Source organism: Ascidiella aspersa, chromosome 6, assembly GCF_963924565.1.
Source record: "Ascidiella aspersa chromosome 6, kaAscAspe10.2, whole genome shotgun sequence".
NCBI classification, from domain to species: Eukaryota; Metazoa; Chordata; class Ascidiacea; order Phlebobranchia; family Ascidiidae; genus Ascidiella; species Ascidiella aspersa.
The window spans coordinates 6,149,221-6,174,329 of NC_139452.1; the positions used below are offsets into that span (position 1 = coordinate 6,149,221).

Here is a 25,109-nt window from a genome sequence, read left to right on the forward strand (position 1 = left end):
TCTGTGGTTAGCGGATTATGTTATTTCGTGTATGCCGAGGCCAGACACATGGCCTTTTTTCGAAACTAAACAACTCCATTGTGACGCAATCGCGCAGGCGACAGACGGACGACGAGTTGTACCTGAACTACAGCGAGCTGATGTCCCAGAGTTGTCACACCGGGGACGACGAAGAAGAAGGCGGAGACGAAGACGGAGACGCAGGGCAGTCGTTCGAGGTGCGACCTTAAAGCTTATGTTAAGGGTTTACCAACGAGAGATTGGGCTTTTACTCCTGTGATTCTTAACCTATTATGGCTTACCTCAGTACGTCACTCCAATAGATTTTCCGCACCCCGACTGGAATTTTTGTTGAATATTTTTCTGCAATGTCTTATAAATGGAACTGAAATCGACTTAAAACATGTAGGAAAGTGTCATCTTATATAATGGTCTCTAATCGTACACGAATAGTTGTGTCAAGCTATCTACCAATTGAGCAAAAATCAGATTTTAAAAAATTCTGAAATGCCTTTCGGCACACTTGACTATAATAAATGGCACACCAGGGCTCCGCAGCACCCCGGTTGAAAACTACTGCTGTACGCCTTAACCCGGTTGTGGCTTACACAATGCTCCACTCCATTGCGATTGATCGTGTTATGTAGTCAACTATAGTTTTTGGACGAAATCATTCAAAATGCAAATGTCTTGGCCAACCTCAAACTGTGTTTTCTCAACCTGTGGGGCTAAATTGGCTTGCCGTTTGGATTTGATTGGGTTGTCGACTGTCGCAGTAGTTTACTTGGTTAGGTTTCTTGTCTTTGTCGTAAGCAAGTTCTCTCCAAAACATTTGGGAAATTGCGTAAGCAATACGAAGAAACAGATGTATATCAATCAAATTGTAAATGATTTATGCTGTTTATCTTCTGTTTTTATTTATTTAAAATACCAGTGAAGATAATTGTGTTGCAAGCTTCGCTGTCATACTTATACACTTAGTATTTGCGTCGCTGCGAAAGGTTGAAACACTGACCTAACTGGTCAAAACATGATCGCCGGGTTAAGTTTCCTTAATAAACACAGAAAAGTTTAAAAGACTCTAAACGAGCCAATTGTCTTTACACGCACACTTACTTACAGTTTTAAGGGGTTAAGTGACTGCAATCGATTTTCAAGGGTCGACTGTACAAGTTCAATTTACAAAAACATCAGAGAAACCTCTTCGGTCCCTCAAACCAACCAAAAACTTACTATCACGCATATTTTTGTTTCTCCAGGAAAAAGAGCGCGACAAGCAGCGTTTGCTGTACGAGCAGAAGCGACTGGCCACCAGGGGCGCTAGTGAGATGGTGCTGTACACTTTGAGCGCGAGTAGGGGAGAGTTGTCAGATACTGTCACCTCTACACTGCAACTAGGCATCGCCCTACTCACTGGCGGCAATACGCTCATTCAAAAGGTCGGTTTATTTATGTGCTTTGCCATTGGCGGAGGATTGATGTAGATCCGACTTGGGCTGTTTTGTTTACGATGAGCTGAGCAATTCGAATTATTTCCTTTTTTTTATCTTTTTTTAGCTAATTAAATTATCGGTTACTTTAACCTAAGATATAGCCATTATCTTCAACTTCTTTTTTACGACGGTTTTAAGTTTCCATGCTCTTTTTCTCTAAATAACATGACCTCCTAATTTGATGCTAACTTGGTAATTGGTACTGTCTAGATGTTACGATAGCTGTATCGTGAATCGCCAAGCTATGTATCCCTTGCTTGTCTGTTCCTCGTTTAAAAAAAAATCTGTGTTACACTAACAATTTCAGAAAGAAAACCTCTCAAAAAATCAGCCAAAATGTTTGTACGTTTAATTAAACTAAGGTTGACAATTAATGTGTGATTCTTTAGCGCAAAGCGAATTTTGAGCTTTGAACTTATCAAAAGATTTTCTAAAACGTTAATGAAATAAAACAAAGTGACCTAACTTACGTTTGTTTCCACTAGATAATGCTGGAGCACTTGCAAGCGAAGAAGGACGTCAAGTTTTTCACGAGTGTTGCCGGTTTGATGGATCAGTGCAGGTATAGAATGGTTTAACTTGTCGACTGTACTTTTTGTAAGCACGAGGTATCACCCAGACTTGGACAACTAGATTTATTTGAACTTTTGAAAATTAGATTAGAACTACAATTAGAGAATTTCAGTTTTTCCAAATTAGATTAGAATTAGAATTACCGAATTCCTAAAAAAGCGAATTTAAACTAGACGTTGGACTAGAATTACATTTGATTATTTGCAATTTTTATTCATTTAAATCGAAAAATATTGTAATAATTCGAATGTATATGTGTGTTGTAATTTTTATGCCTTTTAGCACATCATATGCTTTTCAGACTGTAAATGACAACAAGTCGTTCCAACCAAAGAGTTTTAATTGAAATTATTTTATTTTTTTCACTGAGAGACTACAAATGCGCTTGGACAAAGTAGGATTTTTAGTAAAATCCGAATTAGATTCAAACTAGAATAAGAGCACACAAGCAATTCACAAATTAGATTAGAATTAGAATTAGCCGCATTTCGTTCTAATTCGTTGAATTAGAAAACTAGAATTATCCAGCTGTTCAAGTCTGGTATCACCACTGTTGTTACATGTCACAGTGTTTTGGATCTCAATGCTTATGAACGCTGTATCAAGGCGGAGAACCTTGGACATGTCAACAATGGGACATCCACAAGTAAGCAAATAAATTATGCCTATTTTAGTTGTTACCACCAAAATCGCGAAATTAGTTCAGAAAAATCAATATTTTTTTTTTTCTTTAAAATAATCCTAATACTACTTTTTTTACTACTAAAAAAAGTAAGTTTTTTTTTTTAATTAAGTTATCTATCTGTTCTTTGTATAGAGATATGGACTGTTTAGGTGTAAATAATTAATTTAAATGTTTATCAGTATTTTAAACAAGTTAATTAAAAATATATCGAAACAGGATTTCATTAGCAAAGGATATTTCATTTATTAGGATCCTAAAACAATATTTAAGTGCAGCTTAAAAAACAAATTTTCACAATGCAAAAAAACTTTAGGTTTGATGGACGAAGTTATCCAAGTGAACACAGGTAGCCACAGGCAAACACACATTAATAGCTTTTATTGCAACCCGCACAGACACAGCACTGTTCACTGCATAAGGGTTTATCTTTATAAATTGTAATACCTTCACTGCATGTTTTCGCCAACTCTTCGTTGTTTCTTGATTTCCGTTGAACCTGTTGATTTTTCAGGCGAGAAAACGATGCGAGATTCGGAATTCACTTGTGCTTTATTTCGGTTCCTTCAACTGCTTTGCGAAGGACACAACGCAGGTAATTTTAAAGCAATTATTTTGCCGATGCTATCAATCGTATCGGATTTAATTACAAATAAAGCGCTAATTAACTAATATATAGTGATTTTTTTAGAGGTGAGATCAATTGCTTCGCTTAGTTTGATTTACCTATTTTCAGTTGGGTGTAGTACCAAACACTTTTTATACACTGGCTATATGGCATTCATCTTGTTACCGATGTACACCAGGTTCTCACTTGTTCGCGAAACGTTTCAAATAACACAACAAATTTTTGTCTTGCAGATTTCCAAAACTACCTTCGAACACAGGTTGGCAACAACACAACCGTTAACATCATTATTTCGACGGTCGATTACCTTCTACGCTTGCAGGAGTCCATCAGCGATTTCTACTGGTACTATTCAGCCAAAGAGACAATAGATGCCAATGTGAGTGGTAGCACCATCAACTATTGAACGGTCGTTAATAAGCAACACGTTTCGACCACTTAATAAGCAAATATGTTTTTGAGCACAACAGCGCTTAAAAGACATAAAATTGTTTTGTGTTAAGAGAATTGTAGTAAAACCTTCGATTGGAAATACTTGTCCTTTACAACCTAATGAAAACGAACACGTGTCGTCTGTTTCTTCTATAAAGACTACATTTGCAAATCAGGGTTATGATAATCGTGTTAACCAGTGCCTTCTATCACTGTTCCGATTATGAGCAATATTTCAACTAAGAATTATCAACATAACAACAAAAATGGTTTTACGTTTAACTGGAGATAAATAATAAAATGTTGAATAAAAACACTTAGTTTCAACTCAAATCATTTGACTCAAGGACATTAGTCCCAGTCAAGTAATTTAAAAACACTGACTTAAGTGCACTTCATTGACTTAAGTCATTACAACGGTGCCTTTAATGCATCCGCAGGGCCAGCAGAACTTTTCTAAAGCTATCGGAGTTGCCAAGCAAGTTTTCAACTCTTTGACTGAATACATCCAGGTGGGTTGCCTTTTCAGCGTTTAGGTTCTTTTTGAAGTTTTTTAGCGGATCATTTTGTTAACTTCGACTGGTGGCAAGTTTAGCTCATGAATCCTGACTCATAATTTTTTTTAATTTTTTTTTTATGCGGTTTAAATGATTGCTATTTGCACGTTTTACCCATATTCAGCAAAGATCTTGGATCCTGTTTATTCACGTATGTTGACGCAGTTGAAATAATTTTTAATATTATTTTAAAGCCTTACCAGCATACAAGATCCCTTCAAATGTATTATCCAACTTTCTAATATGCCCAGCATTGCCAACCAATGTTTTTTGTTATCCAGGGCCCATGCGAAGGCAATCAACAGGCTCTTGCCCACAGTCGTTTGTGGGATGCAGTGGTCGGCTTCTTGCACGTATTTGCCAACATGCAAATGAAGCTGTCTCAGGACTCCGGTCAACAACTGACCTTGCTCAACGAGCTGCTTGACCTTCAGCAGGACATGGTCGTCATGCTGCTTTCCATGCTCGAAGGTGGGTTCTTGCTGTGTCAAAAAAAAAAAATTTTTTCAAAAAAGAGGAAATGTTTTTTAAAAAAGAGGAAATCTAGATTCACGAGAAAAAAATTGCAGTGTTATTTTAGTTTTATACATAAAATTGTAACTATATTTGTTTTCCTTTTCACCTTGTGTTAAAAGAATAGCGTCTACATCTACAATATGGGTTGAATTGTATTTATTTGAAAATGACGAACCATAAGATTTACCCCACTTTAAATTAAAAAAATTACCTTATATACCATAAGTAGAACACCTTTTATATCTAATAAAGCGTGTGTATATTCTCATTGACCAGCCCCTTAAAGGTTCAAATACATTGTCGTATCGCAAGTGCCGCTTGAAACGTTTATCGACAGTTAATATCTGGATGTCTTGTTTTGTTCGTCACCTGAGCAGAAAGAGCATCTATAGTGCTGCTTATGTTTTCCGACGATTCCCAAATGTATTTCCAATTGTTTTTATCCTTTCCGGTCATAGTTTACCAAGGAGCTGTTTTAATTGTTATATGTTCAATTTTGTATCCAATCAAGAGCCTAACTTCTCTTGTGTTGCTTTTTTATTTTTTTATTTATACAGGACCCAACAAAACGAGTGCGAAAGCAAAAAAAAATGAGGCGAGATATTAGCAGGGAGACATTTAAAAAAAAATGAGGCGATTTAGCAGGGAGAAATTTAAAATACAGCTGGGATTCAGGCTTATTGTACTGGGCTTTAACATACCCCTTTAACATACCCCCCCTCTGTTTAACATACCCCCACTTGCAGAGAAAGTCGTTAAACTATTACTCTTATAGTTGCTATAAGATAGTCCGATAGCTGAAGCGAACACGTGCGCTACGGTTTCTAATGCCTCGCCTCCGAAAACACATTTATCCGAGTCTTTAATTCCAAATGAGCAAGTGTTGTTTTTATTGTTGCTAGGCAACGTGGTGGACGGTACTATCGGGCGCCAGCTAGTGGACACGCTGATCGAGTCCTCGCACAACGTCGGCCTCATCATCCGCTTCTTCAACATGTTCCTCCGACTGAAGGACATCACAGAGTCGGACCGCTTCAAGGTGTACGACCCGGATAACCGGGGTCTTGTGAGCAGGAGGGACTTCCACAAGGCGATGGAGGCGTCCAAGGTCTACAGCAGGTTGGACTTATGTTTTCTTCTAAGTTTGTGTCTGGGGAAAGGTTTATGCTCAACTCAGAAGTTACTTAAACCAAACAGGGGCTTACTAATGCAAGGGGTGCTTTGACTGTTTATTAAAAAATCCAGATGATTATAGAAATTTTAGCCTAAACCTGTTTATTACAGTTGGTTAAAATGAGTTGCTAAAGAAAAATGAAGACTTAATTTAAAAACAAAAGATTTTTGATATAAAAAGGGCAATTTTAAAAGAATAGGGAGGTCTCCATAAACTTTAAAAAAAGTACATTTATGTAAAAACAAAGCAACGGTCTGCAACACAAGGTTGTATTACTTTTCTAAACTAGATAGCCCAACTCCTCTTATAGGAATAATTTTGCATTGAACCTCAAGCAAAACAACAATTAGGGTTCTTCATTCCTAGAAATAATTTGCCAGTGCGCTCCATTGTAATAAAAAGCGAAAAACTATAAATAAAATAACAACAAAATGTAATGGGTGGTCTCCATATCCGATGTCACAAAATCTTTAAATGGCCAATTTTGCTGAAAAAAACGGTCAGCCAAGTATATTTACCGATAACCATTTTTATTGAAAAGTATTTAAATCACTTTATAGCGAGGAGATTGAGTTTCTGTTGAGTTGCGCGATGTCTTCGGACGAGGAGGTTCTAAACTACCAGGAATTTACCGAACAGTTCCACGGACCCGCCGCCGACATTGGTTTCAACGTTGCCGTGCTCCTTACCAATCTATCAGAGCATATGCCAAAAGACGCCAGGTAATACTTGGCAACTTGCAAGTGATTAACTACTACACGTTAATTACTGTGGTCAGTATCAAGTGATATAATCCGCTGTGATCATGTCAGTTCTCGTTCGTTTGAAATAGCTTTATTTGCAAGTTAAACCAAAACTCTTTTAGTGGCTATATTCTGGTTAAAGTTAAAAAAATCGGGGTGTTATTCGATGTTTTTCGGGAGAATCAAACATCTTTACCATATCTTTACCGTTTCAAAAAGTGATGTTGCGTATTTACTTTTAGCTTATATTGTAAAACTAATCCAACAGTAACACTTCACGTGACTTGCAGGCGGTTTACTGCTTTTTACTTTATAGAGCGTTTTTGGGTACGGGTAACCGGTCACGTTAAAATTGATATGGTATACCTAATTTGCAGCATTTTAAAAAACAAATAACTATGCTCTAGATCAGGGGTGTGCAACCTTTTATACTGGGCCAAATAAGGGCCAAATAAGTGTATTCGGATTAGACCACGGGCCACTTGCAATATATCGTCGTCTACCTGTTAAAGCAGTCGTCACAAAACTTTTTGTTGCGGCCCAAAGTAGTCTTTTCAGAGCTACTTAAAGGTCCACTACGTAAAACCACTACGAAAACAGTGGCGAATTCAGGGGGATATTTGGTTTTAAGGTGAAATATAAAAAATAATATCGCGAAGCGCGAAAAATTTGCGTTTACATAGAGTTAAAGTTGGTAAAAAATATAGTTTTACAGGCTCACAGGACCACATTTGGCACGTGGGTCTTTCCAAGCTGAGCCAATTTAAAACATTATATGCCACACCAATTGTTAAAATAAAGTGCAACGAATGTACGGCAATCATGCGGCCAACAACTACGGTACATGATAACACCAAGCTATTCAAAAATAACTCGTGGTTCACAGTTGGCCTACCACTGTGTTAGTGACTACCACAAAAAAATTGCTCACACACGTACGTTGAACCAAACAATGCCACCTTAAAAGCGACGAATTTTTTCAGCTGTGAAAACTTATTTAGATCGAGGGTAAAAAACTACTTTTTAGCTGCGCTGCGCAGAGAAATATGTTTCTTTTTTTTACAACTCACATGAACATTGAAATTGAATATAAAACAATTACATTTCAAATGATCGAAAAAGATCAAACAAAAATTTTTAATATGCTTTCTTTGCATGCCCATGAGTAGCTTTGCGAAAGCATTTCAAAAACAAAAAAATTGCAGCGCTCAGTGCAATTCACTTTCACACAAGGTTGTACACTTTCAGCAGCAGCATCCAAAACTCATTTTGTAGTTTTATTTTGTTAGCAGGTCACGTTCCATTCTAATATGTTAGCAGGTCACATTATTTTCCAATTCTAATAAACTAAAAATGTACATGCTATATAAGGCGACCTAGACTAAGTAACAGTCGGGAAGTTTCAATATTTTAACAGTTACCTAAATGTTTAGTGGTGCGGGCAAAAAAAAGCACGCCGCGGGCCACATATTTTGGTTCCGCGGACCGCATTTGGCCCGCGGGCCGCAGGTTGCATGCCCCTGCTCTAGATTCTAGAAATGTAGGCACCAATTTTCGTGTGTAAATCTTCATTGTACAAGTTGAAATTATAATTTTACCTATGTTGCTACTAAAGTTTTTAGGAACACGCTACTATACGGTATATTATTAGTTTCGATTTTGACCAGGTTAATGCACTTTTTTAACATAACTTGCTTTCCATGACACAACAGATTAAAGAAGTTTCTCGAAATGGCCGAAGCGATGTTGGAATACTTTCAACCCAACCTTGGAAGGATTGAAATTGTCGGAGGAGCAAAACGTATCGAGCGAGTCTACTTCAATATTCGATCCTCAAGGTCAGTCGCAAGACTAATATATTAGTATCGATCATCGAACTACGCATGAAAAATAAGCGTTTAAAAGAGACTACCCATGGTTGTACGGTTGAGAAATTTCAAGGGTTTCTCATAATATTTCAGCTAACTGATTTACAAGACCCATTTTTTAAATTCACCTAGCGCTTCTGTTTTAATGTCTTAAACTATTATTAAATGTTATTCAAAGCTATGTTTCCTAAACATGGGCAATGTAAGTCAGGTTAAGCTCATTTCCTGACACCATCTTAATTCCCACTAAATGAAATAAATTTTTGGCCATGATTAGTTTTATCTGGGAGTAATCCAAATGTCTCTTTAGCCCTATCGTTATTTTTTTTAATCAGCTTGGACCAATGGCACAAGCCCCAAGTCCAGGAGTCGAAGCGCCAGTTCTTCTTTGACGTCATAAACACGAACGGCGACAAGGGAAAGATGGACGAGTTTGTCAACTTTTGCGAGGACACCATCTTCGAGGTAAAAGAAAAAAAAAGAGTGTCTTTGTTTGTCCAAAAACTCGGACATCTGCATAAACGTTTCGTTGAATATAAATACGATTAATCTTAGTTAATAATAAATAGTTTGGTTTTCCATGTTTTTAAAATAGGTGGGAATATTGAAGAAATGCGCTAGCTGTTGGTACTGGTTGGAGTTACTATTTTTTGAATTTACCATATTTCAATCAAATATAAGTATTCCACGAAAAAAAGAGTCGGAAATGTTTGGTTTATAACTAGAAACTATCCAGATAAAACGAATGCATCAACTGCAGATTGAACCATATAATTAATAATTTAATAATGGATAGCTAATGTCAAAGCAAATGTTTTTCGAACCAACGTCTAAATTATTACCAATATAATAGGTTTGAAAAAAATATTATTACAAGTATAAAACGTCATGGCCTTTCATTATTGCTTGGACTTAGCGTAAGATTGCCAGAATCCTAGACACATTCACGTCAGGTGAAATAACTTTACCAGTACAGGCGTCAACAATGTTTTATAAAAAGCATATTTTACCTAAAATTGATTGAACCAAAACCGCCTTTTTTAATTTTCCCCACTTAACCAACTAGGTCAAGGTATAAATTCTCTAACGGACGCAATGTTCAACCTTAAAATCCGGACATGTCCCAAAAAAATCCAACCCTATCCTAGCATTAAATTGGTTTTTACAACTAGAATTGTCGCAGCATCTCACCCTGTTATTGTTTATTCAGATGCAACTGGCAGCTGACATAAGCGAGGCTGGCTTCGGTGGAGGCGGAGGTGAAGATTCGGAAGCACAGCAGGACGCAAACGACGAGGATGCTTCGTAAGTTGCTTATTACCTTGGGAGGCGCAGCTGGCGGAAATCGTGTTACTATGTTCATTTAGAAAATCATAAGACTTTTGCGTCATTGCTTTGAGGAAATCTGTTCTTTTATCCTTAATACATTTTTGCCGCATTTTAGTACGTTATTATAGCCTTTAATCAATGCCCCAATTTCAACTTCCTGTTAGCGATCTAGTTAAATAAGTTTGTTATGAAAGTGTAACAACAGATCAACATTGTACTGTTTGGCTACTAAGACAAAATGTGCACAATATTTTTTCTTCTTTTATTTGAACAAAATTACCTTCGGTTTAATTTGATTTAATGGTAACTTAAAAGTGTGCGAAAAATTTTTTTTGAAATAGCAACAGTTCTGTAAGGAAATTCTGGTTTTCATCATTGCTAAACCAAAAGCTTAAATCGAAAAACAAGTTAACTTTCTTTACAGTTCACCAGGCAGTCTTCTTTCCGTCTTCAGTCTGACCAAAGCGAGGAAGCAATTTAAGAAGCTTAGATCCAAGTCCTGGATCGAGATCTTTGTCGCTCTCTTCTGGACGCTCGTTGCTTTTAACAAGAACATGGCAGCTTTGGCCGTAGCCTTTGCAAGGTAATTGTTGCGAAATAAACCACTAATCACTAAATCTCTTAAGTTACCCCTATTCTATATTGTAAACTTATAGCCCAATGTATGGCATTTTTTTAATTTTTAGCGATTTGCCTTAATCTAAGTCCAATGTCAAAATTAACAGAACGTCTAATGTTCTACGAAAACCTATCGCACTTATGTAGGTAAATCATTTCTGTCTAAAAGTCAACATTTGTTTGGCTGCCAATTGTTTGGTCGTGGCTTTTGCAAACATGTTTAAAACCGAAATCGTCAAATTTTGTAACTGATTAAAACTTTTTTCTGATTAACAAACACATTTTGGCTGTTTCTTTGTAACATTTTGTCCAGTCAATTTGTAAAAAAATCTACAGACTGTATCATTTGAAAATGCCTACTATATGGTAAAATATAAAATCGACCTTGATATGGATGCAAGGTTACCAATAAACATTTTTTCTTAACATAAAAAGTTGGAAAAATATTCAAATATCTAGTTATTTTAGGACTACCCACAGAAATATTAATAGAAACCATATTACTTTCGTGAGTTGGGAGTGAACATTCTAATTTGCCACAAAGTAAAAACAGAGCTTATTGTAGGTAAAATGTAGGTAGGCTACATCTGTAAAACGTTTTAAACGAAAAAATGTGTTTCAACTACGAAACTGAAAATTTTGTAAACCAAAATTGCACTTTAGAAGCGTAAAAACAGTTCAGAATCTCGTACTATCCTTAAGCTCCAATACTGTTTTTAACAGTTTTTAAAGCGCTAAATAATGGAAACTTCTGTAGATATTGTTAAGATTACCCTCAGATAAATGAATAGAAACTATATTGCTTTTGTGAGTGGTAAGTGACCATTTTAATTTTCCAAATAGCAGAAAAGAGAGCGTTTGTTGTAGGCGAAATGCTACACTTTAAGTTCGGAAATATACATTTCTGCTGCAAAACTGCAAAACTAAACTGAAATTGCAAAAACTGCAAAACTAAAGAAGCGAAAAAACAACAGTTCGGAATTCCCAAGCCCAACTTCTATTTTCAAACGTTTTTAAGCGCAGAATAATCGAATCTTCCTTTTTTTAGGTTGTTCGCCTGGGCTCTTCGTTCCGTCTTCTTCTCTGACAAGCTGATCGAAGCCACGAAGAAGACGACAATGTCGCAGATGATGGGGAGCATGCCAGACCCAACAAAGAAGGGGGTAGAGGAGAATACGGACGACGTGAGTTACACATTTCGACATTTTTTCGTTTCGAACCAGTGTTGTTATGACATGACTTGACTTAAGTACCCTTAAGTCTTGGATTTCAAATGACTTGACTTGACTTCATTCGTTTGGGTAAAACAATTTGACTTGATTCAAGTCTTTTAGACAAATGACCTGACTTGGACTTAATTTATTCGGTCAAACGACTTTGGTTAAAATTAAGATTTAACATTTTATTATAAAATTGAGCAATTTATCTCAAGTTTTGAACGTAAAACGATTAAATTGCTCCACGTTGTTTTTTAATTATTTTTTAGTTAAATTATTACTCATTTTCAGAAGTTTACGTATTTTCATAGTTTTTTGTTTTAATATTGTGTTAGTCGTTGACTTAAAAAAGACTTGGTCTTATAATGATTTGACTGGTCTCTTTCTTCAGTGTAGAATTTACTGTTCTTGCAAACAGAGATCTCATACTATACGCTTTAAAAAAGATTTTCGCTTATTTACCTCAAATGTCCTCATAAATATCTGAATCGTTATTGAGGAATATTTGTGACTGTTATTGCAGGCGGACAGCGACGACCTTCTCGACTTAAAGCTAAGCGATCAAAAAAGTAACAACAAAGATGACATGTTGTCCGACGTGTTTGGAATCGATATGTCGTGAGTAGAAAAGAGTTGTTTCGACTTTTGCCAAGGCTTATGATAGGCTAGCAAGTTGGTATAGTTAGCTCAGGGGTTCTTAACCTTTTTTGCATGTTTTACCCTTTTAACAAAGATGGATATCAGATTTACCCCCAATATAAAAAGGTGCTCATTTATTAAAAAACGAAAGCAACAAATTACATAAGTTATATTTAATGCGACGGCTGTCTTCGCTTTTTGAAAACGAGTTGTTTACTTTCTGGTAAAGTAGTCGATAATGCACAACGAATATCAGATTCAACACGAAGTTGGTTTCGTGATTTAAATTTGATCGTAAGCAATGCAAAGCAGCCGCTACGCATAGGTAAGTTGAAGAAAACGAAATCAGAATATTCAGAGCTTGAATACCTATTCTTGGATTTACCCCCTAACACGAATAAATTTACCTCCTGGGGTAAATTTACCCCAGGTTGAGAAGGGCTGTTAGCTGAACCTTAACAATTTTGGGTATATACTTCTACAGTTTAGCCCCAAGTTGTAAAACGTTTTCCCGTTCTTAGCCGCCACCACATTGAAGGAACACCATCCATCATTGATACACCCCCTCCGATACTAAAGTGTTTCATTGCTATGATCAAACAATATACATTGAAATAATCAAAACTTGGAAAAGTGATGTTTTTCAGATTATTGTGTCACAATTTGCTTTACTATTATCTTAAAAAAAACTAAAAACGCCATTTTGAAATAGCAAACCTTCCACATGCGTTCTGCATTAATTTGATATCGAGAGTCTGATACAAACCTAGTATCGGACTAGTAGCGATACTAATGCTTTTTAAAGGTTTTACACGGTCTTCCTTTTTGGTTATGTTTTGTAAGAGCACCTTGGACTAAATAGCAAATATTTTATTTCCAAAATGGTAGTTCCATTTAGATTGCTGACAAATTCAGTCTTCTTTTCTTTTAGTGACAATGAATAGTAGTCCATGTGTGTTGGTTGGTCAAGTGACATATTAATCAATAAATTATTTAACTATGCTGTCCAATAAATAAATAAATATACATTCAATATCTTAAAAGGATAAACATTTAAAGCGTAAACACGTAACATGATATATAACTTGCCAGTATTAGCATAGCTACTTTGTATCGCCGACCACAGAAAACATATATAGAAAAGATTTAGGAATATATGGCGTCCCTGAGTACAGACGAGTATAAGGTTTTCTAGTTTCATAATTAGCTCTCCTTCATAGCCCAAGTTCCGCTGTTATAAAATTGACCAAGCTTGGAAATAGTTCGCCATACATAGCCAGTGTCGTTTAAGTCAGCGAAATCTTATGCAGATTTGTCATGTCAAATTAGTGCATTGTGTAAGACCTCGAAGTCTAGAAGCCAGACGCACTAATTGTCATAGACCTTAGAACTGCCCTAATTTCTAACGGTTCGGGTTGCCACACATAACCTGTGTCGGTCAATTCAGAAAAAGCCAGCCTTACACTAAAATGCAAAGCATGTTTCGTTGAAACCAACGCTCTGTTTTTACCTCCACAGGAAAGGCAAGGAGCTTATCAAGGCCGTAACGCATCCCAAACCACACGCCGGCTTCGGTGACTTCAGCGTTGACGAGGCGGCCGACACACTGAGTATGATCGCCTCCGATTACGACAGCGGCATTTCTACTCCCGTTTCCTCCCGAGGAGCGCTCCGGAGAAGGAGATTGAGGAGGGAGAAGCGACTTCAGATGAGCGCACACGCCTCCGCGGTGGGTTGTGTGCATATTTTACGAACTTAATCGCTGTTTCTTTATAACCTATTTTATATATAGTGAGAATATCAAAGCCCATACTGAGAATATTAAAGCCCGGCATAATAGTTGTAGGTTGTAGTAAGACGAAGTAAGAATATCAAAGCTCATAAGAAGTAGGCATCATTTTGAACGTTTCGAATAACCCTTTATTCATTTTCAACATAGTCAGATAATCGAAACCTCCAACTGTTATGCCCCAAAGTATATGGACTATGTGTGCAACTGTGCATTTTTAAGAAGTGGTTAAGCCTAACTTTATTGATGTTTCTTTATAACTGACTGTATTTATAGTAAGAATATCAAAACCCATACAGAAGTAGTACACCGAAAAGCCATCGCGGTGTACTATTGATACGGAAGCCGTAATCGTTGGTCATAAAGCAACTTCCGAGGGGCTAGATCACAGATGTTATTAAACACATATGTTTGTGTGTGTCTTCCATACAGAAGTAGGTAGTATTTCGAATGTCTCCATATTCATTTTCAACATAGTCTGACTAAATGATACCTATATTACAGAAATTCAACATATAGTATGACTATGTTAAAAATTAATAAAGTGTTATTTGAAATGTTCAAAATGCCACCTACTTCTGTATGGACTTTGATATTCTTACTTCGTCTCACGGCAACCTACTATAATTATGCTCCAAAGAAGGTTTAACAATTTTAACTATTTGCTTTCTGATTATATTTAAAATAAGTCGAGTAATCTATTTCAAGCTCTTTAAAAACCAATAAATTTCCTTAAAAAGTCTTTTAATGTCTTTAATTCATTTCTGACGAAATGTTTGGCAACCCTACTTCGCAATCAAGTTTGTCCGGTCAACTATTATAGGCGCTAAAAAAATGTAAGGCAGTGGTTTACTTCTTTCCTTTAAGCTAAGCTGTTAAAGGTCCCAGTTGCACGCGTTAAGCAGCCGAACAAGTTAAACCACTAGAACTGAACAGCATTACACATTGTATACATAAGACACCCTTTCAACACCGTTACCTACCTTTTACTCAAATTCTATATAAAGTTGACGAAAATAAACTTAGACGAAATGCGATTAACCCGCCGGCATGTTTGAATTAGGCACCCCTGTTCTAATCGAACCTTCTCGAACCCAGCATTCGTCCCGCGGCTCGCTCGACCGCGTCTCGCAGCGCCTGGCCATGCTGGCTGACGTCAGAGGTTCGTCATTCGATACGTCACGAGTCGTCGAGGAGGAGGAAGAGGAGAAGGGGGAGGGGTCGTCATGGCAACGGTGCGAGCGCGCAAAAGGAAGACCGAAGAGGTACACGACCGAAGAGAAGAAAGAAGACCCGAACGCCGCATTCTGGGATCGCTTGAACGGAATCAACAACGGAATTATGGTAACTTTTCTGGGTCTTCTGAATCCACAACAGCATCAACAGCTTGTTTTTTTCTATACCTTGTAAAAAATTTTAATCGTTTAAAATATTGCCTACTTCTGGTCAGGACTTAAGTAAGCCTACGTTTTTTGGTTCATCCATCCTTCTGCAAGCCATATCAATTAAAGGCGTCCGTTTTTTCATATGCAGAAAACACATTTTATCGTACAAAAGGCTAAACAACGTAAATAAAACATTTTATGATCTTTCACCCAGTTTTCTTCAAATCAATATATGATTTTCTTGTTTCGACATTTAGCATTGAAATAAAAGAACGAAATAGACCTCTTCGAACCAACGCATGTTCCTAAGAGTAGATTTATTTTTAACTGTCGTGTTGCTTGCAGGGAATATTTGCGAGAAATTTCTACAACTTTAAAATTCTTGCTTTGGCGATGACTTTTGCCATCAACGTCATTTTGCTGTTCTACAAGGTACGGATTTTTCCTGAAACAGTTTCTTGTTAGCACAATGTAAATTTGTTGAACTTGTGCTTATGCAGGGTTGCCAAAAAGTCTTTACGTATTTAAAAGTCTTAAAAAATGTTTGAATTGATTCGCATATTGCAAAGTTTTAGAGTATTTGAAAATATTTTAAATACAGCTTAACTGCTTAAGTCATGTGTTTAAAATTGACCGTGTAAAACACATTTTTAATCGATTTATTATTGTGTAGTAGCACTTATACTGTTTTGTTTTTTGAATTATATTTAAAACACATCAAGTGATCGAATTTTAAGTCTGTGAAAACCTATAAATTGACTTTTGAACTGTTCCGTAAGCAATAAAGATATGTGCAAAAAAATACCTCAGAAAAAGTACCAACATAAAAAAAAGTATTCGCATTGCTCCGAAAAACGAATTCCAAAGTTTTTGTTAATCACTTATGTAACAGTAAACACTTGGATGGCAAAATCCCACTTAATTCCGTTTTAAACATTTCCTCTTTACCATACAGTGGCAGAGTCTTACTGGTGGCTCTGAAGACAGCGAAGAAAGTACAGCAAATGAAGTGGAGCAGATTGCCTTTGAGACAAACGATGGTGAAGTTGATGATCAAGTTATTGTTCTGGAGGAGGACTTTGAGTACTTCGCCAAGGCGCTCACTATCTTCTCCACCATCCACTTGTTCCTTGGACTCTCCATGCTCATCTCTTATTACAGGCTCAAGGTTGGTTGATAGACGCTTTTTACTTCTGGCGTTAGCGTCTGGTGCAAAACGCTAGTGTCGTTCAGTTTACACATAACGCGTTGCCAGCGTTAATGGCTTATTTCCTTGGCTTATAACCGAAAAAGTAAAAAAAAAATGTTTTAACTTTCCGCAACCGAACGCGTATTTCAAAAACGTTTTGCGCTAAAGTCAGACGCGTCTGGTGTGTGAACCAACCTTTAGGTTTCGTACCGCTCTCGATAAATTCCAGTGGTTTTCGGTGCACTATGATACGGAAATTGTTGGTCAACAAGCAGCTTTAGAAAGGCTAGATCACAGTTGATAACAAAAACACAAATGTCGCTTACGAGAAACGAATATCTATAAACACATTAGAACTGTCTTAGTTAGAACTTAGTATAGCTTTCTGGTTATAGGGATTAAAATAATTTCTCTTAATGGGGAAAAATTGGTAGAAACATCAAATAGAGTAAAACATGGTAAAAATGTACATCATTTTATTTTTCTTCAATTTGCGTATTTATCTTCATGGTAAACTATTTTTACTGGCAAACACGACGAGCAACTACTTACAGAAAACCTTCTTGACGAAAAAATATTTATAATATATTTTTTTTGCGGTAATCAAGCAGAGTTTTTCATTTCCTAACAATTTATTTGTAAATCTAAATTTATTTATTTGTGTTAAAAGTTTTCCGAAAGGCAAAAAACAGTTTCTCAAGACACAACTCTAATTAATTAATTAGGGCCAAATAATGTACACTAATTATAATAAAGAACTAAGACTATAATATATCGGATAATCAAACTGATAATCAGACAAGTAATATCAGATAATCAAACTGATGTAATAATTTTATAATTTCTTACTATCGGGGAGAAGATAAAACAATTTTGGTAATACAACAACTTTTGTATGAAATGTAGTTTGTAAAAGACCAAGCAAAAAATATGGTATAAACTTAATATATAAAAGGTCATTTATACCTAATTCGCATCAGATGTCAGTTGAAGGTATTTGAAGCAAAAACGAAGTTCAGTGCTGAACTTAAACTTATAAGACAGGCCCAAGTGTATAAGTCTGTCGGCAATACCGTATTTTGATTTAATGGAGATAAATACAATTAAAATGTGTGTTTTGTTGATTTTGTAAACGATTTTTACTTGATACATTTCCTTAGGTATACAGAATGAACAGGTCAGAAATGTTCATCTGGCTTTCGCCTGGCCTTAACTTGGCATTCATATGATTATCACGAGCTGTCCCACTCACGTGATGTATTTTGACAGGTCCCGCTCGTGATCTTCAAGCGTGAAAAAGAGATTGCTCGTAAGATCGAGTTCGACGGACTTTATGTGAACGAGGACCCGAGTGACGACGACCTCGCAGGGAGATGGGACCGCCTCGTCATCTCATGCCCGTCTTTTCCGTCCAACTACTGGGACAAATTCATCAAGAAGAAGGTAAAGCTTTTGTGCATTGCAAATGTCGACTCTGAGATAAAGCAGTGTTGTATAAGTTTAATATTTCTAAAAGCAACAAAGTTGTGTGCTGTGTTTTGCTGTACTCCGATAAGCCAGAGTATGTACGTAAGTGCAAACGAAGCATACAGCTTATGGGCCGGTCTCTCAACACTTTTTTCGAGTTTGGTTTGCGGGCTTGATTTCGGATTATGTATTATTGTGGTTAAAGACGTTTGTTGTGAAAAAAACGGTTGACTATTCAACCGGCTGTGAATCTAGAAAAACCTCAAAACAAAACGCTATGGCATTTAAAACGATAGCGAAGCTCTTTGCTGAAAATGACTTTATATCGCTGCGAATACCGTAAAGTTTGCTAAGATTCCTCAAACGAACCAACGAAGTATAAAATAGGCGATAGATTTTTTCATGGCTGTATTTCAAATATGCAAGGGCAACATGGATTTAGTTTTGCACCTATAGGTGCTGTTTGAAGATCCTTTAAAACCCAGGCGTTTTAATCCCAACTAAAACGATTTTATGTCCCCATGAATTGGCTGTCCAAAGCCGCCGCTTTTTATCACCAAACTTAGGAGTCTCTTTAACTGGCACACATCTTGCAAAGAACGTTTAGGATTGCGTACAACGCAAACTGTGGATTTTAATTAAGCTCTTTATTTACAGCCACCTAATACGGTTTCTATGCTTGCATGAGATCACTTTTCACTAATTTCTTAATTTAAAGCAGTGGTTCCCAAACTTCTTTGGCTCACGGCACACTAAAAAAATCTTAACTATTTCGCTGCACACTTTTAACAGAACAACAATATAGTAATTTTACATTCGCCCTTCACACACGACAAACATTATGTAAATTTCTCAAAATTAATATCCGCGTGCGTGTTTAAGTCTAAAATGCTTGCGTGTATGCCTAATGGTACTACAAATACTCTCTTTTCCGAAATTACAAAAAGTTTTGCGGCACACTTGACAATCTCTCGAGGCACACTAGTGTGCCGCGGCACACAGTTTGGGAATCACTGATTTACAGGGTCATGGAGAGCGTACAGCACAAACTGTGGATTTAATTTTTCTTGCAATCTGTGAATTTTAATTTGCGCTTTATTGCCAGGTGATGGACAAGTACGCCTCCCAGTGTGGACAGGATAAACTTCGGGAGTTGCTCGGAATGGATCAGTCCACCACCAGCTTTCTTTTTGAAGAGGAGGCAAAGGAAGAAGGATTCTTTATGCAAATGTAAGTCATCCATTACGTAGGTTTAAACTAGGAATCTTCGTGTAACGACCAACAAGGTAGATCTCATACCGGAAAGCAACCTTCTTTCAAAATCAATTGCCCGAAGTTATCTCTCCATTTACAGAAATTGAAAGTCGGGGTAAATGGATTTGTAACGCTTTTCATTTAGTCTTGCGAACAGTGGCTTGAAATGCACTTTACGTACAATTCCTCAGTTAAGAAATAGATATTTCGAAAAACAATACAACGATCAAGGAATCTGCGCCAAGAAAAAGAGGATTTTTCATTATCAAACAATTTTAGCAATAATTATACACGCTGCGGTTTAGACCGAAGTTGGACATCAGAAAATGTTTCATGGTCAGATTAAACAAGAAAAATCTAATATTGCGGTGTTTATTGAAACGCGGTCGTCAGCAACAAAAATACAAAAATCATGTGTGTAGCTTAGAATCATGTTCCTTTATGATGAACATTGGAAAATGTAAAATAACCAAAAGTAAATAACGAAAAACAGATCGCGGCATTTTGCAAAATCAAATCTCCACAAGAAACCTCAAGCTTCCTCGCACAACGATCAAACACTTTTTTACTTCACAACAGAATGAACAACTTCGACCTGAAGTACATCGTGTGGAAAGTTGGAGTGATGTTCAGCGATCAGTCCTTCCTCTATCTACTCTGGTACTTCTTCATGTCGATCCTGGGTCAGTACAACCGCTTCTTTTTCTCGCTTCACCTCCTTGACATCGCCGTCTGCTCCAAGGGACTCAAGACCATTCTCACTTCGGTTACCCATAATGGGAAACAGGTGATAATTTCTATGGTGTTTTATTGGTAATAAAAGCAAGTGAAACCATTCCGATACTGAGGTATTTACCAGTGTGATGGTATTTATTGACAACACAATAACTTAGTCAAGTGGGTTCATAGCTGTTATTCCATTCGATAAACAACATGTATTGTCATATTATGTTTTTACTAATTGTTTTCTGCTGCCATATAAAACGTCCTAGTTCAGTTGATTTCTAACGATCACTCGATTCATTGAATAACATTGCTTGTCATATTGTGTTTTTAATACTTGTTTTCTGCTGCCATAGTTAACGCCCCAGTACAGTGGTTTTATAACCATTAGACGATTTATTGAATAACATTGCTTGTCATATTGTGTTTTTAATACTTGTTTTCTGGTACCAAAGAAAACGTGTGGATTCCATTAACTATTTCAGTCTTTGTGTGGGAACCTATTAATAACACAATGGTCAAGGGATTCCATTTCTTAATTTGAATGGAATAAATAATTGAACACATGCAAATATATGTTGTTAAAACAGCAACAGTGAAATGGCAAACAAGATACATAAACTAACAAACAAGGTTAACGCTTACCACCACAAGGTAGTAACACCAACTAAAGTCAGGGAAATGTCAAAACACATACTAAAAAAGAATCAAAAGAATACCGAATTTAATTAGTCTTAAAACACTTACATTATTGAAATGCCTGAGTTTACCAGGCAGAATGCCGCTAATTTTAAGAAATGTATTAGACCAAGCGTACTTTTTTGTATTTATACCTGTATTATATGGTAATTGAGATAGAAGGATGTGACCTTTTTCTATAATTAATTAGCAATCACACAGCACACGAAAATATTATAAATGTCAATGCCTTTTGTGTGATATACTTATTTCGGGTTTAGAACACCATACACATAATATAAGGGTATTCCGTGATGGTTGTTCTTGTGATTTGCTTTATATCCAATAAATGATTGGTTTTTCTTGCAGCTTATGCTCACAATCGGCTTGCTTACCATCGTGGCTTACCTTTACACAGTCATCGCTTTTAACTTCTTCAAGAAATTTTACAACAAGGGCGAGGGTGAAGAACCAGACTGGAAGTGTCACAACATGTTTACGGTAATGTTTATTGAATATGTTGCTGCCAGACATTGTTTTATTTAGAAAGTTGTTCTACCGATACAATTATCCCGTAAATGTATGTTTATATCCGGTTATGTTTATTGTCAAGCAGATTGATAACCTGTCTTTCACGTTCAACTTAAAGCATCCATGTTTTTTTTTATATGTTGGAAATTATTTTGCATTTTTAGGAAAGCTTAACTAATGTCCTAATACAGTGATCTAACCTTAGTCTAATATACAGAGAAGTCCTGCCCATAATGTGTTTACTGACATACACGAACACTGCTCAACGAGCTGAAAATAATTCTACCCATAAATACAAAAGGTATTAACTGTTCCCAAGTAATGTCGTGTTAGTTTATCCCAAGCTTGTAGCGTTGTATATTTGTATCATTGTGTCTTTTGGCGTTTGGGTATTAAGATATAAGCACTTTTTGCAAACCTTTAATTTGAACATTGATAAACAGAGCATCCTCATTTTCTGCTTCTGCACACATTTGTAAAAGTACATCCAACCTTGAACCTGGTTGGGAGTTACAATTCTACTCGTGAACCCTATAACTTCCGGCCATTAGGAAAGCTTTGATCTTCAGGATAAAAAATATTGTTAAACATTGATATATATAGTACTGGGACAGGAGAATGACTTTACCAAGTCCTGCCACCTTCGTGATCTAAACTTCATAAAAACCTAACCACACGCTCCAATTCTTTCCTCCTCGCAGTGTTTCCAGTTCCACATCTACGCCGGAGTTCGAGCCGGAGGAGGGATCGGGGACGAGCTGGAGGACCCGAGCGGAGACGATTATGAGTTCTATCGCATCCTCTTCGACATCTCCTTCTTCTTCTTCGTCGTAGTCATCCTGCTCGCAATTATTCAGGGTAGGGTACCACTTTTGTTTGGGATGTGATATACTGCGGATTATGTTGAGAAACTTATGTCCGATGTTTTGTAGAGAAAAGCAAGGCCGTTCAATTCTAACCAATCTTTTTTAAGGGTAAATGAACAAAATGCGCCCTACAGCTAGTATGCAAATAAACAGGCATACAGTTACTGCGTTTTTGAGCAAACCAATTCAATCCAACTCTCACGTCTGATCATGCACGTCTTCGGCTAAATTGTCGATTGATGGAAAAGCATTTGCCGAGTAATTAACTAGACCAAATCATTCCAATTTTTGAGTCGGATCATGCACGCCTACGCCTAGTATGCTGATTAACGGTAAAGTGTCCTAGTTATTAGGTGAACCAATTCTATAAAACTTTTTGGTCTAACCATGAACACGTGTGGCTAGTTTGCCATTTAACAGTTATAAGCAGTTTGCCGAATAACTGTGAGTGAATCAGTTCATTCCAGCTATGAAGTCTGATCATGTACTCCTGCTGCTAGTTTACCAACTGACGGTAAAGGAATTAACCGAGTAATTAGGTGAACCAATTCATTCCATCTTTTTGGTCGAATTATGCACGCCTGTGGTTAGGTTGCCAATTAACGGTTCGAAACAATTTCTAGGTAACTATGAGTGATCCAATTTATTCCAACTCTCAGGTTTGATCATGCGCATTAACCAACTAAATTGCCAATTAACGGTAAAGCAGTTTAACGTATAAACAAGTGAGCCAATTCATTCCAACTTTCAGGTCTGATCATGCACGCCTACGGCTAGTTTATCATTAAACGGTTCAAAGCAGTTAACCAAGTAACGGTAAGTCAACCAACACATTCCAACTCTCAGGTTTGATCATTGACGCGTTTGGCGAGCTGCGCGACCAGCAGGAGCAGGTGAAGGAAGACATGGAGACCAAGTGCTTCATCTGTACTGTGGGGAACGACTACTTCGACCAAGTGCCGCATGGGTTCGACACGCACACTATGCAGGAGCACAACCTGGCCAACTATATGTGAGTAACGAGCAGTGTTGTAAAGACGTGCGCTTGAGTCACTGGTTTTAAATGACTCGACTTAGCTTAACTATTTGATTAAAATGACTTGGCTTGACTTAAGTGTTTTAAACCAATGACTTGTCGTGGACTTAAGTCGACTTGGGTAAAAATTAAGTGATTTCGTCAAATACTTTTTTTAAAAACTTTATTTATTTATCTCAAATTTTGTACTATAAGTTTTTGCTTGCTGTATGGCGTATTACGTTATTTATTTATTTTTTGGTTGAGGTAATGCTCATTATCGGACTAGTTTACCAATTTTAATAGTTTAACGTTTTATTTTATGTTAATACCTTGACTTGGAGTTTACTTGCTTTTTTAATGACTTGACTTCAACTTAGATTATTTATTACGCAAAATACGTGACTGAGATTATCAAAATGACTTGTTTGCAACATCGGTAATAGGTAAACCGCCTGTAAGACAGATTTTTAAACCAAACGGTATAAGCGATGTTTGAAGTGTATCTGAATAGCTCGAACTCTAAGACACCTAGTCTTCGGTGCTGTAATTAACACAGCGCCACTAAATCTCTTAACACAACTCAGTTTGCCATCGTCTTGAGTGTATTTAGACACGGTTTAATTTAACAAAAAGTAAGACCGCAAACAGCAGGTATCTTAAGTCTATTTGGATTCATGTCGTACCTAGTCCATGCAAACCAATTTTCAAAGAGTACGGTACTCGTTACAAAAATTCATTCACGCTTTGTTCTTCGATCTTTCCCAGGTTCTTTCTGATGCATTTGATCAACAAGGACGAGACGGAGTATACGGGCCAGGAGACCTACGTATGGCAGCAGTACCAGGAAAGATGCTGGGAGTTCTTCCCGGCTGGCGACTGCTTCAGAAAGCAGTACGAAAACGAACTGGCAGGATGACGTCACAGCAACGGCAATGGTGACTTGGGCCATTGTTTGATAGATTTGAACTGAAGAAGGGGCGCTGTTTTTCAAGCACAGCAGGGAGTTTGAAATAGCCGGTTATTTGCACCGATTTGGCTACATTTTGAACAATGTGTGATGTTCAAAACTTCGTTTTTATAAGAAGTAGTTCTAAAATGTTAAACGCTTCAATTCAGCAACTGATTGGTGATAATAAGTGCTATGGTCGTTTCTCGACGTGCTTCCCTCTTAACCTGTGTAGCTCTGTTGGTAGAGCTACAGTCCCTGTAAGGCCGTAGGTCGTGAGTTCGAACCTCACTGCGGGCTAGTTGTTTTCCTATCGTGACTTACTCTATACTTCTGATTCGGCCGACTAATTTTGGTGAGCTTTTCCGAAGGATCCGGCGATTTGTTTCTGTTCAGTTTATTTTTAAAAACAAAGATAAGTAAATTACTTACACTCGTGTTTCAAAGTAAAAAAATGTCAATTTTTGTTATATCTGACCGTTTGTGGAAAACGCCGTTATATTGTTTTGTTTGAAGGTTTGAATTTTTTTCTTGAATTATTTGCAAAAAAGTGTTTCTTCTTATATTCGTTCGGATTGTTGAGTGCATTTATCACTTATTGCCAATAAAACACGTAACTTATGAAAACAAGTTTGATGGGACAAATATCGTCAAAAGAAAAAACATTTACACAATGACGTTGCTTTTAAACGCAAGCTCAAAAATTATTTATGACGGAATATCTAAATCGTGTTAAGGAATAAAATCCTAAAAGCAACGGACAGTATTTTCCTATATTAAACACCTCAATCAAC

At 36.9% G+C, this 25,109-nt stretch overlaps 1 protein-coding gene across 1 annotated transcript in view; it reads left to right on the forward strand.

Moving 5' to 3' along the window:
• Window positions 1–24,934, forward strand: part of LOC146139367 (ryanodine receptor 2-like) — a 118,091-nt gene extending 93,157 nt beyond the window's left edge. Inside the window, 27 exon segments of the mRNA XM_083393001.1 lie at window positions 98–218; window positions 1,260–1,439; window positions 1,979–2,055; window positions 2,636–2,712; window positions 3,263–3,343; window positions 3,610–3,755; window positions 4,249–4,320; window positions 4,647–4,836; window positions 5,784–6,000; window positions 6,616–6,777; window positions 8,511–8,636; window positions 9,002–9,131; window positions 9,877–9,971; window positions 10,420–10,578; window positions 11,662–11,797; window positions 12,354–12,448; window positions 13,988–14,207; window positions 15,357–15,602; window positions 15,989–16,075; window positions 16,599–16,811; window positions 18,102–18,275; window positions 19,405–19,529; window positions 20,133–20,340; window positions 21,324–21,455; window positions 22,187–22,343; window positions 23,198–23,363; window positions 24,135–24,934. Of these exon segments, the coding sequence (XP_083249127.1) occupies window positions 98–218; window positions 1,260–1,439; window positions 1,979–2,055; window positions 2,636–2,712; window positions 3,263–3,343; window positions 3,610–3,755; window positions 4,249–4,320; window positions 4,647–4,836; window positions 5,784–6,000; window positions 6,616–6,777; window positions 8,511–8,636; window positions 9,002–9,131; window positions 9,877–9,971; window positions 10,420–10,578; window positions 11,662–11,797; window positions 12,354–12,448; window positions 13,988–14,207; window positions 15,357–15,602; window positions 15,989–16,075; window positions 16,599–16,811; window positions 18,102–18,275; window positions 19,405–19,529; window positions 20,133–20,340; window positions 21,324–21,455; window positions 22,187–22,343; window positions 23,198–23,363; window positions 24,135–24,285 (3,943 nt within the window). The 3' untranslated portion in view covers window positions 24,286–24,934.
• The last annotated feature ends 175 nt before the right edge of the window (window positions 24,935–25,109 follow it).